This window comes from Cajanus cajan, chromosome 9 (assembly GCF_000230855.2).
Source record: "Cajanus cajan strain Asha chromosome 9, NIPB_CcT2T_4, whole genome shotgun sequence".
Classification (NCBI taxonomy): domain Eukaryota; kingdom Viridiplantae; phylum Streptophyta; class Magnoliopsida; order Fabales; family Fabaceae; genus Cajanus; species Cajanus cajan.
The window spans coordinates 51,955,913-51,968,208 of record NC_138525.1 but is presented as its reverse complement, the minus strand read 5'-3'; the positions used below and the strand labels follow the sequence as shown (position 1 = coordinate 51,968,208).

Below are 12,296 nucleotides of genomic sequence, written 5' to 3'. Positions count from 1 at the left end.
ATTTTTAGTAGGTCATTTGGTTTGTTTGTGGTGTTGTTGTACCAACCAAATGAGTTATTCTTGGTTCGTTTTTTATGATTATCAACCTCTTTTCAAATTCTTAGTGTGGTTCAGCTGCTTCATTAGAATAAGAGTCACATACTAAGGAATGATGAACGAACTTCAAAATTGTCTGTTAAACAGTCTATAGTTGATTAATGTTGTTTTGCAAAAGACCTTATTAAGTCCTGTAGTGAATAGCAACTTATATAGGTGATGATCTTAATTGTGTTTATCCTTTCTCTATTTCTCTATGTGCATTGAACTTGCTTATAACTTTTGCTGTGTTTACTATGTATAGTGAAAATGATAAGGCTCATATCAGATTGGCTGCTGCAAAGGCAATACTTCGTCTTGCTAGGAAGTGGGATTTTCATATTACTCCGGAGATTTTTCGATTCACTATATTGATTGCAAAGGTATGCATATTGGACTGTCTACATTTGAAGTAGTTCAGTAAGTAGAGGAAGTAGATTGATTCTACATTTTATTGAATTATTCTGTGATCGAAGTAGACTGGGTTCACCCTTCACCGTCAAGGTGTTTGATAAGGAAAAAAAACCTGGGATGAAGGCTAGGCCCACTATGAAGGCTGAGGCAGTGGAAAAGTGACTCACAAACTGGGAGCTCTAATATCAAATTTAAAGGAAAATTAGAGAAATATGATTTCTTATTGTTATTTCCCTCAAACTGGTTTTTATATATCATTTTCAAAGCTTGTTACATATTATAATTAATTTGGGATCCTCTAAGATTTACCGAGTAGGTCAACTTTGCAATTTGAGTTGAAAAAGCTGTTGAAATGTCTCCTTAAAGTATTTTCCTATAATTTAATTGCAACCAATTTCATGAGAGATTGAACTCAATGAATGTAATGCAGTATGTAGGTCAACTTGACTATCGCAAATGCGTGTTATCTGTCTTGTATCTCCTAATTAAATTTTCTTGAGCAACTGCCTAAATTAAGTTGTTAAACCCAAAATTTTATCTAGAATTAAGAGGGGATGAAAACTCGTAACTCTTGAATCATGGATCATAAGATCCTATGTCATGGTTAAAATGCAAAATCATACTTAGACACACAGACATACATAAAAGTTAGCAGGATTTTAAATTGGTGTATTTCTTATCTGTCAATTTGATTGATCTGGAATTTGGCTTGCAAGTCAAACTTCCAAAGTCTGTGTTATGCCAGAATTGCTCTTACTCATGGTTTTTCCTTAAACTATAAATTATTTACTGATTCCCAATTGTTTCATATGTTATTGTTTCAACTGTTTTTGTGTCCCTTTCCATATTCCAGGATTCTTCTTTGTTTGTTAGGAGCACATTTCTTAATAAGACACAAAAGTTGTTGAAGGAGCATAAACTACCAATCAGATTTGCTTGTGCTTTTGCATTGGCAGTAACAGATTGCCTTGAGGATATGCAATATCAGGTGTGTCGATGTCTTTTAAGATTTTAAGTGGTTTTGACTTTCTTGATTCTATGATTTTTGATTCATGTTGCATTACTTTTGTTGGATATCTAATGGTATATTACTCTAATAGAGTGGAAAGAGATGTACAAAATGGAATGGAGTACATTCCGTCAAGTTTCTCTCCATTCCATCTTTATTTTAAGCAATTGAAATTAGGGAATCTAGTGTCATTCCATTCCATCAATCCAAATATAATTTAGGGAAATCTAGAATCTCCTGTAGCTTTCTTTGCAACCGACGTCATCAGAACCTTTGTTTCCATAATTTTGGTATTATTCATTGCCCTGGCGTAAATATTCTCAATGTGTCATCTATACTCTACCTACTAAAATGTATCTTTCAGCATCCTCAAATTTTAGTTGATATCATTTTTGTTGTGTTGATCTCCTTGGTAGATATATGTGGTGTTCTGCTTGCCTAAAAATCTTTATTCCAAAAATGCCAAGCTATCTCACAATGCACGAATAATCAGGCAGCCCTCTACATTGCCTCTAATCCAGTGTTTCAGGAGAGGACTAATCGTATAGAGATTGATTGCCATTTTATTTGAGAGAAGCTGCAGTGTCCAAGGAGATTAGCACTGAATTTACCAACTCCAGTGGACCTCAGATACAACTCATGTTTCAAGCTTGATGCATACAATTTATATGCTTCAGCTTGTGGGGGAGTGTTAACTTAAACATTTTTGTTATCTATTGTATTTATTGTACAGCTTTTATAAAAGCTGCTTTTGGCTGTGTTTTCAGATTCAGTGATAGAAGTCTGTCTTTTCTTCTCTGGCTTCCTTTTGAATCTTGTACTCATGTTGTCACAGTGGAGTGTTGGAGTAGGCAAAGAGACTTTGAGTTCATTGAGTAAAGTTTAAACCCAAAGGCTGTCAGTAGATTTGACAGCAAAGTTCCTATATTAGCTTCAGTACCAGATCTGAATTGCTTGTGGGACCAAGAGGATATTAAGTTTGGGCCAAGAAAAAGACATGAGCACTATGAAGGCACATGATTTTTAGTCCAGTTAAAAAGGGGGAAATGGTGACCAAGAAGGATTGGGAGAAGTTGTTAAGAGGGATCTCATGGTAAATAATATCTATAAAGATTTGGTCTTTAAACAAGTTAAGTAGCATCCTTTGATCTTTGTGGCAAACTCACTAGTTGGATAAGGCTTTGTTGTTTTGGACAAATTTCGGTTACTATGAACTCCTGATAGTCCTTGGTTGTGTTCTTTATTCTGGTCATCTCTGTGTGCCCCAACACTTATGCTTCTGTTTGGGTTCCAGTCTCATCCGTTGTGTATTTATCTATAGCACGTTTCAAATAATCTTTTATTACTGTTCCCAATCTCTCACTGTTGAGTCCTCATTTCAACATATTTTCTCTTTTGGCTCGAACCATGCTGAGGTCAAAGATATCAATCTACTCATGGCTGTCCCGAGAAATTAGTCTTCCACAATACTTTACCAGAAATATCAGCTGGTCCCATAGTAGTACCAAAGAATTGCCGCAACCCCCTACAATCTCAATCCATATTGTTTGATTTCTTTTGTTTAAGGATTTATCTATAACAAGCTCAAAGCTTAGAAAGCTTTAGCTGGACAAGCATTAGAATTTATTGAAATGTCCAAAAATATCAAGATTGTCAAACTTGAGAGTCTATATAAACTTGTAGACCTTCCATAGACTTGATTCATAGGCTCAACTCATAAGAGTTTACCTAATATTAGAAATAATATTAAAAGCCTTATGAATATGCATAACATAATACTCTTAACACAACAATAATTCAAAATTTCAACTATATAATAAAGCCAAGTAACAAACCACAATAATAGAGTGTGATAGTACACTAGTACTAAGTGAGATCAAACTACATAAATAACCAAATCATATATTAGTTCATAAGTGAAAACATTTCAAATAGGAGTTATTTTCTTCAAATCGTTTAAGCCTCGATAAAACAGTCACTATGGGGGAATTACATTTTATTTCAAACTTGTTGACTCATTTCTTGACTCGGGAGTTTATGAGAGTTTACTCGAGTTTATTTAGAAAAGAGTCATGTTAACTTACGTTTTTCACCTAGAATTGCAAAAGCATCAGTTTAAGAGTTAATTCGAGAGTTTGACAACCATGAAAAATATCTTAATTATATCTTTGAATATTTTAAATTATCTCTTAGGATTAGTTTCCTTTTTATTATTTATAAATATTAGAATATATTCCATTACCATATTTCCTGAATTTAGGATTAGCCTTTATATTCATGTTAGAGTTTGTACCTTTTGGGAATCATAGAATATTCAGAATTATTTCCTTATATTTCAACGTTTATCAATCATAATGGAGGGCAAGCATTAGTGCAAGGCTAAGGTTGCTGTCTTGTGACTTGGAGGCCATGGGTTTGAATCCTGAAAACATCTCTACTTATGGATGGCTGCAGATATCCTCCCTCGGACACCACCAAGTGGGTTGCCTTGTGTATTGGGTCCCCTTAATTGTATAAAACATAGTAGTTAAGAAAATACTGTTAAGTCTGGTGGGATTCTCCTCTCTTTATAGTGTTCTTCGTTGAACAAGAAAAGAAAAGTCTGTGGGATCTAGTAGACAAAAACAAAATTGGGTTTATCTACAGTCATACAAGTTTACTTGAAGAAGATTTTTATTTCCCATTATAGCCCTAGAAGAAAGCTTGCAATTTTCTCATTGTTTTGTTCTTGAAATTATTTTGAACTTGTCCTGTTATTGGGTTGTGCTAATTAATGGTTACTAATACTGCTTCTTTCAGAACTATAAATATATGACAGAGTTTATAAAGGATTACAGTATAGTAGCTGGTAGACGACAAACCTCTGTTGTTCCAGGAGCAATTGTTGATTACCCAGCATACATTTTGGTGTTTTTGATTCATGTGCTTGCACGGAATAATGACTTTCCAGTTGAAGTCTGTGAAGATGAAAAAGTATATGCTGACCTTTGTAGGTAATATATTGCTATTATCCATCATATTTTAGTTTTATTAATTATGCCATATGGATATTTACCCTTAAGATGGTGACACATCTGGATTGCTTCTTTGTAGTCCACTCTTTTTTATCCTGCAGGTATTAGTTGACGTCAGTATTGTTGATGGTGACCTGGACATTGTTAATGTTGCTGTCCTACATGTATTTAGTATTTTTCGAGCAATCAGAAAGGTTGAGGATGCTGTTGATGTGCAGATGACAACTGTATAATACTTTGAACATGCTCTTCATTAACTCTTTGCTTTTAGTTGCATGCAAGTTTTATTTTGAATTTTGTGAAATGCAGAAGCTTCATATGCTGGCTGAAATTGGGATATTTGCTTTGAATAAATTAAATCATGGTGGAATTTCCGTATTGAAAAATCCTGGACAAGTTTTATTGCCTTCATCATTATATAGAGTGAGTTTTGTTAAGAATGGTGCAAGTTTTTTTAGAGGAATTGTCTTTGCTTCACATAGAAGATTCAAGATATGATTCAGATTGAAAATTATTTCATTTTTTAGCTTATACAGTTAGTATTGTTTGTCTTACTCATTCAATTCTTTTGCTTTGGATGGAACTTTTAACTACAGGCCAGTTCAAAATGTGCAGTGTCCTTTTTTGATGAAAATTTTCTAAGTAGAGTCTTTCATGTGCTTAAAAAATCTACTCTGCCTCATGGATATGCTCAAAAGGTATGTTTTATGTACACACAATTGGTAATAAATGTTTCTCATTTCTTTTTAATGATGCCATTCACTTTTAGTTTTTCTATTTTTTTGGTGGGGGATTGCTATCAGACTGCAAAATCACTTCCTAAGCATGGTCATAAGGTTCAACAGGATGTTCTGAAGTCTAATATTAATATTTATGGTGTACTGGACTTGGCATCCAAACCGGATGATTTGTCAAGGAGAGAAATCGCAAATGATAAATCTGTGAGGCCAAATATCCCATCAAAGAAAAGGAAAAAAAGTGAGACTATGTCTGGTTCTGGATCCGTTGGTTTACATGAATGCTCTATGATTGAAAAGCGACAAAAATTAGCATCAAAACATTCTGGAAAGGCAATAGACAGAAACTTGCTTTCATCAAGTGATCCTGTGAGGTCTGAATCACATGGGCAAACCCGTAAATCAAAAAGAGCAGCTGCTTCTACGTTGAAGAATGCTGTGACAAGTAGCAATCATACTGTTGAACCATTCAAATGTCCTAGAACCAAACTGAAAGATACATATGGCTCAAAGGTTGGTTGGAAATTCTTTCAAATATCGAAAGTTGTGTACTGTCTATTGTGCTTGCATGTTCATTTAAGTATAGTTTTTTTAATCTCACTCCTGTTTTTATTATGCACAGATTTGTAGCCTAAAATAATGTCTAGGTTTGCATTCATTTTTCACGTCTATATAATATGCTGTACCTATTGCTGTAAATTAACAGAAAATAATATACAATTTCAGTTCTGTTTAAGTTATAGACTTTTCAATAAGTACTTATAGAAGAAGAAATTAAAAGAATTAAAGAGGTAAAATGAAACCACCCATAAACTAAATTAGCATATCCATAAGTTAATTTGTAGAAACTTTCTCATATTAACTTTTCCAAAAACTTATTTTAACTAATGCATTAGTTTTTTTTTTTTGGTAAAGACTAATGCATTAGTTTTAGTTTATGGAGAAACTTATTTTATTTTTTGTCCTTATTTTCTTCTCCTTGAAATGTGTATGGAGAAGTTTATACAAACAAACTGTTAAGCATCTTTAATAACTTAAAATCAATTTATGCACCTCAACTGAGAAGTTAGATAAGAGAGCTTATAAAAAAGTTAAGGTGCACAAGTTAATTTTAACTTATGAATGAAATTTAATTTAATTTGTTTAATTTATAAAAAAGTGTTTTTTTGAGAAGTTTTTCTCGACTGTTCTTTCTACAGGCTTTGAGCCCAATGTGATTGAGGTTATATTCAAATATAAACCATTTATTTTATTAGGCTACTATCAATGAATTGCATTTGCTTTATGAATAGCTTGAACATTCAATTATGTTGATACAACTAGTAGTTGAACATTCAATACTGTAACTAGAATAGCAAACAGTATTGCCTTAATTTCTTTTATAGGTTTTTTTGTTATCAAAAGCCTTCATTTTCGATGTCACTGTTTGTATAAGACCTAGCCTGGCTTAGCTTTTTATCTTATGGGAGCTTTTCAATTATAAAGTCCAACTATTAAGACTTTTCTAAGGCAAGAATGTGAAGCTTTGTTAAGTTTATAGATGCTTATGGAGAAGTTAGATGGGCGAGCATCTGAAAAGATGATTTGCACGAATTGATTTATTTTTAACTTATTGGATATGTTTAGCTCATTATGCCTCCTTGTTTCTTTTTATTTTCTTGTCCTATTAGTACTTGTTGCGAAGATTATCTAAATTAGCATTATGCTGTTGGGTTAATGATTGTTGTTCGATCAACCAATGCCTTGTGGCCAATTGCAAAAATTCTTTTCTGCCATTTAAAAACAGGTTTAATATATCCCCCTATTTTGAGCTTCATTTTGACATTACTCATCTTTTGCCCGTTTACCATGTTTTCCTGAGCGTGTTTCTTCTGGAAACAATTCTTATGAGTTTCATTTGACTTTTTGGTGTAGAAAAATGATATACTAGCAGATGTTTCAAATAAAAGTCATTTTAGCCTCCGGTGAGTTTTATGATATCTTTTACTTTCTAGTTTTCTCCCCCTTTTTAGTGAAGTAATTAAATTCAAATTCCTTTGAACCTGAAAGAGATATTGAGTGGTATTTATGATTTTGTATAAAACATAAATCACTAGTTCTTCTTTATATTATTAATTGATCATAAACCTAATTATTACTCAAATTAGGAAATAAATCCCAAGAGTTAATCTAAGATAGTCGAGATATTATTTATATTTATCACATATTAAGAATCTCCTTTAGACTAAAAATTAAAAAGCTTTAAGTTTGTTGCAAATAAATTAATTAAAAGAAAGAAAAATATAATATGGACTTCATTAAATATGTATTATAAATAGAATAAATTCTCGTGTATTTGTAATTATTAGGATAGATTTGTTTTCTTTCCTATTTCCCTCAATATTTTTAGTTTCCATATTTTTTTTTAATAACTTTAGCCTATAAAAAGAGATTAAAGCCTGAATTGCAAACACAGAACTATATTACCTCCTTTTTATTTTTATGATGATATTAGAGCTCCCGAGTCCTGATCTCAGGGGCTTTGCTTCTGCTGCCACTGCTCAATCTCTGCTGCATGTGCCACTTAAAGGAAAAATTGAAACTATGAATAGGCTAAACTTATTTAGGGAAAGAAACTACAAAAATATGTTTTAATAATTACAAATATAATCTGAATAAATAGAGATATTGTCTCCTAAAATATAATAGAGATATTTTATAGCTTTTTTTATTGCTTTGGTTTTCTGCTAATGGCTTTTATAAATTCAATTAAATTATGTTTTTAGTATGTTATCTTATTTTTAAAATTTATTTTGGTCCTTTATATTTTAAAAGATTTATTTTAGTCTTAATGAAATAGAATTTTGAATACTTATTTTAAATGTTTAAGACATAATTTTTTCCCATTAGATTTACTTGCATAAAAATTATGAAACACAATTGATGTTTGAACTAAAAAAAGTTATAGTGTAAATCACATAAAAGAATAAATCTCTCTAGGAATTAAAAAAAAAATCCAATAATTTTTTTGAATTTTTTGTTGCTTGTTAGATTCATTTTAACATGAATTTTTGTTATGCTTATGATTTTTTTTATTCGAATATCAATTGTGTTCAATAGTTTTTATGTAGGTGAATCTGATGAGAGAAATTTTTCATCCTAAATAAGTCAGAATGATTTGAAACCGAAAATGATCAAAAGGACCAAAATGATTCAAATTTTAAAAACAAATAACTAAAATAAATCTTTTGAAGGATAATAGACTAAAATGAATCTTAATAATAAGATAAATGATAAAAATATAATTTAACCTATGTATTCTCATCGTAAAGTATTGTTTCATCTTAGTTTTACAGATTATTTTTTATTTTATTTTAGTGTCTCACCGGATATTATTTGAACAGCTCATAATTTATTGATTGTTGATGCCCAGCGTGAAAATGAAACCACATTTTTAATGTCTCGTAGATGCATAATTCGAATTATTGAGCATGACTTTACCACTTAATTAAAACCATTATTGATTTCCATTGAGTATTTCTCCCGCCCATTCCTTTTATGATACCATGGTGGTAATGTGAGGACTTATATGCCTTAATTATCGTAGTTTATCTACAAATAACGTCATACAGTAGGCCATTGATATCCAACATTGCTAGGGCTTGTTTACGTAAGCTTTTTGAAAAATGATAAGAAAAAAATGAAATGAACTTCTTTATAAGTATATATGCTAATTTGTAGAAGCTCTCTCTTATAAATTTCTTTAAAATCATATTTTTAACTTTTGCATAAGTTAATTTTAGTTTATGAAGAAATTCATTTTTATTTTTCTTTCTTAAAAGTAGTTATGGAGAAATTTATCCAAACAAGTCATATGTATCTGTAGTTAAAGGCCAATGCTGGTATCTCGTATCTTATGTCTCTCTGTTTTTGCTTATTTTTGTTATTCCATTGCCGGAAGACTTGAACAGCCAATAAATTTTAAACATATTTACCAGCTATTCATCCCGTTTTTCCATATGATTACATCTCCAATGTTAGAACCCATTTTGGGTTCTTACTATATTTTTTATGGGCTCCTTAATATCATGTAAGATTTAAGAACTTTTTCTATTTTTTCTCCGATGAAGGAACTTGAATTCTTAATTGACTTTATTTGTGTTCCATGATGAATTGATTTTCTTTGTTTTTTTTTTTTACTACAAGTAACCGGTTCTTGCAAGTTCTTATAAGAACCGGTTCTACATGTGGCAGCCAAGTCACTCCATTCCAATAATGAAAAAAAATAAGAACCAATTCTTATTTTAAGAACAAATACAAGTACTTCTTATCGGAGACCTTTATGTTTAATATGTCATGTTTTTGTCATTTTTAAAAATAAGTTTTCCTGTTTCATGTTGCAGTGGACCCGATGAATATTCTTCCGTCAATAGTATACAAGCTACTGTTACAAGAAGTCTTGCCACCAAAGAGGGAACACCACTGAATTCAGAAAATAGTAAGTAGTGCAACAGCCAGCCAATCAGCAAATGGATCTTGTGGCTGATATTTTATTTTGGTATATTACAGGCATGGCCTAATGCCTATTAAAAATACTTCTAACACTTCATCAAACGCTGAAGTATATAGAGTTCTCTACTTGTTACAGATAAAAAACATAAAAATAACATGTGAATATGACGTGGGAATACAATTTAATTCAATTTAATTCGCAAAGTAGGGCATCCTAATCCGTACTTAAGAGATGTTGTAGAGGCAACAATCACTGCCACAAAAATAACAGCAATATTTAGTTTTCTGCTACTTGTTGATTTATCATGGTTTACAGGGTTCACTTGTATGTATGTAGTATGTCATTTTGCATGTTCTCAATAATGTGAAAATTTTGGTGCAGCAAATGTAAACGAAAGGGGAAAATATACAGAGACACCAGCTTCAGGAGTTGTCAATACAAAAACATATGCTGTAAGTCTTTCCCTGCTATATTTTGATGCCCCCTTTAGTAAATTTGTATTTTGTTGTTTTTGAATTTTAGTTGCTTATTTCCAGGTCAGAACAAGACGGAAAGTATAAATGGTATGCCGTGTTCCCGCCTTCAGTTACAGATACTGGGCTTTAAAGACTGCATTAAAAAATAGTTACTATAGCTCATGTATGAATTAGTTTTTAGTGCTACACGTCTCTCGAAAGTCGAACCCCAAAATTGTGGGGTTAATCATTATTTTTTGCACTGTCACATACTGCGGCATTCCCCGTATCGGCAAAATCAAGAGCTTGTGTTTATACATTTTCCACCTGTTTATATTTATACATTTGTTATGTCTTGTATATATTTAGATTTAGATACGATATTGTAAATTGTTTTAGCCCAGGTTGTTGTCTACACGAAACCAACATTTTAACTTGCTAAGAGAAGCAATGTTAGGATGAGTAAATAAAGGGCAACCTCGTAAATTAAAACTGTTTTAGTATTGTTTTGTCTATTTACACATAATTCTAAAGTGGACAAGTAAAGAATTGTTTTAGTATAACTTCAATTATAATTATATTTAAAATCTTTTAAAAAATTCTTTAACAATATAAAATTAAATGAACTAGAATGTATATTTTAACAATTAAATGGAAGGACATTGTAATGCTTAAATTTTTCAAGAGGATATGAAATTTACTCTTAATTATAATCTATTTTTATTGTGAAATAGTAGAATGAAAGTTTATATATATGATCATTTTAGGGTTCACAGACATTGCATATAATTTATTTTATGAAGTCAAGCAATATTTTGGGTTTCACATATCTTACATTTTTTTATGATGAATAAATTTTTTATATAATTAAAGTAACTACTTTTTTCAATATTAGCGTTAGAGATAATATTAAAAGGTTTTTACTTCAATGTTCCTTTTATGTTGATCAAATTATTCATCAAATATGAATAATTGAATTTTTTTTTGAATTTTGGGATAAGGATAACATTTTTGGACTCACACCCAACATTCTTGTAATGATTAAAAAAATTGTATTAATAAAACAACCATATTTTTTTTAATATCAGTGTTGTGGACAACCTTAATAGGTTTGAACTCATGCATATCATATGTTTGATCATATATTTTAAGCAACCATGTTTTTTTGATGTCTGAGTGAGATAATAAAATGTTTATACTTTCATGTCATATATCAATGAAACTATAAAATAAGGACAAGCAAATTTTTTTGAATTCAAGGACATAACATAATTTTAGGGCACATATACCCTACATTTTTCAATATTCATTAAAAAAAAATCATATGAGTAAAAAATGTCACATTGTTTCAAAACTAGGATCGGAGATAACTTTAAAAGGTTTATACTCCAATATTCATCATATGTCGATTAAATTACACATCAAATATGGACAATTAAGTTTTTTCGAATTCTAGGACAGGGGTAACATTTTTGGGTTCACATACTGTACATTTTTTCTTGATGAGTAAAAATTTATATAATTAAAGCAACCATTTTTTTTCAACATCAAGATGAGGACAACCTTAAAAAGGTTTATACTTACATATTCTTCATATATCAATGAAACTACTCATAAAATAAGGGCAATCAAGTATTTTCGAATTCAAAGACATAGACAACGTTTTAGGGTTCATACTACATTTTCCTATATTGATTAAAAAATTCATATCCATAAATCAACCATATTAATTTGATATTAGAATTGACGACAACCTTAAAAAGTTTATACTCCAACGTTTATCATATGCCGATTAAATTATATATCAAATGTAGATAACCAAGTTTTTTTTTTTTTTTGAATTTTGAGACAGGGACAACATTTTTTAACTTACATAGTACATTTTTTCATGATGAATAAAATTTTTATATTATTAAAGTAATTACTTTTTTCAACATCAAGATGAGCGACAACTTAAAAAAATTTATATTTTCATGTTCTTCATATATAAATGAAATTACTCATAAAATAAAGACAACCAAAATTTTCCAAATTCAGAGATGTGAACACCATTTTAAGGTTCATTTAAGGCTCGATGTTTCTTGCCAAACTCAATGATTT

General features: G+C 30.7%; 1 protein-coding gene across 4 annotated transcripts in view; it reads left to right on the top strand.

Annotated features, from left to right (window-relative positions):
• Nucleotides 1-10,633, top strand: part of LOC109817412 (ARM repeat superfamily protein) — a 29,252-nt gene extending 18,619 nt beyond the window's left edge. For 2 of the 4 annotated variants that reach the window (XM_083063657.1, XM_020382648.3), the window contains 11 exons: nucleotides 341-458; nucleotides 1,343-1,477; nucleotides 4,298-4,491; nucleotides 4,592-4,739; nucleotides 4,822-4,935; nucleotides 5,109-5,210; nucleotides 5,316-5,762; nucleotides 7,164-7,213; nucleotides 9,632-9,726; nucleotides 10,123-10,193; nucleotides 10,278-10,633. In XM_083063657.1, the coding sequence (XP_082919783.1) occupies nucleotides 341-458; nucleotides 1,343-1,477; nucleotides 4,298-4,491; nucleotides 4,592-4,739; nucleotides 4,822-4,935; nucleotides 5,109-5,210; nucleotides 5,316-5,762; nucleotides 7,164-7,213; nucleotides 9,632-9,726; nucleotides 10,123-10,193; nucleotides 10,278-10,301 (1,498 nt within the window). In that variant the 3' untranslated portion in view covers nucleotides 10,302-10,633. Of the gene's footprint in view, nucleotides 1-340; nucleotides 459-1,342; nucleotides 1,478-4,297; nucleotides 4,492-4,591; nucleotides 4,740-4,821; nucleotides 4,936-5,108; nucleotides 5,211-5,315; nucleotides 5,763-7,163; nucleotides 7,214-9,631; nucleotides 9,727-10,122; nucleotides 10,194-10,277 lie in introns of those variants that run through there. The other 2 variants (XM_020382649.3, XM_020382650.3) reach the window with 2 other exon arrangements.
• Nucleotides 10,634-12,296: the final 1,663 nt, after the last annotated feature.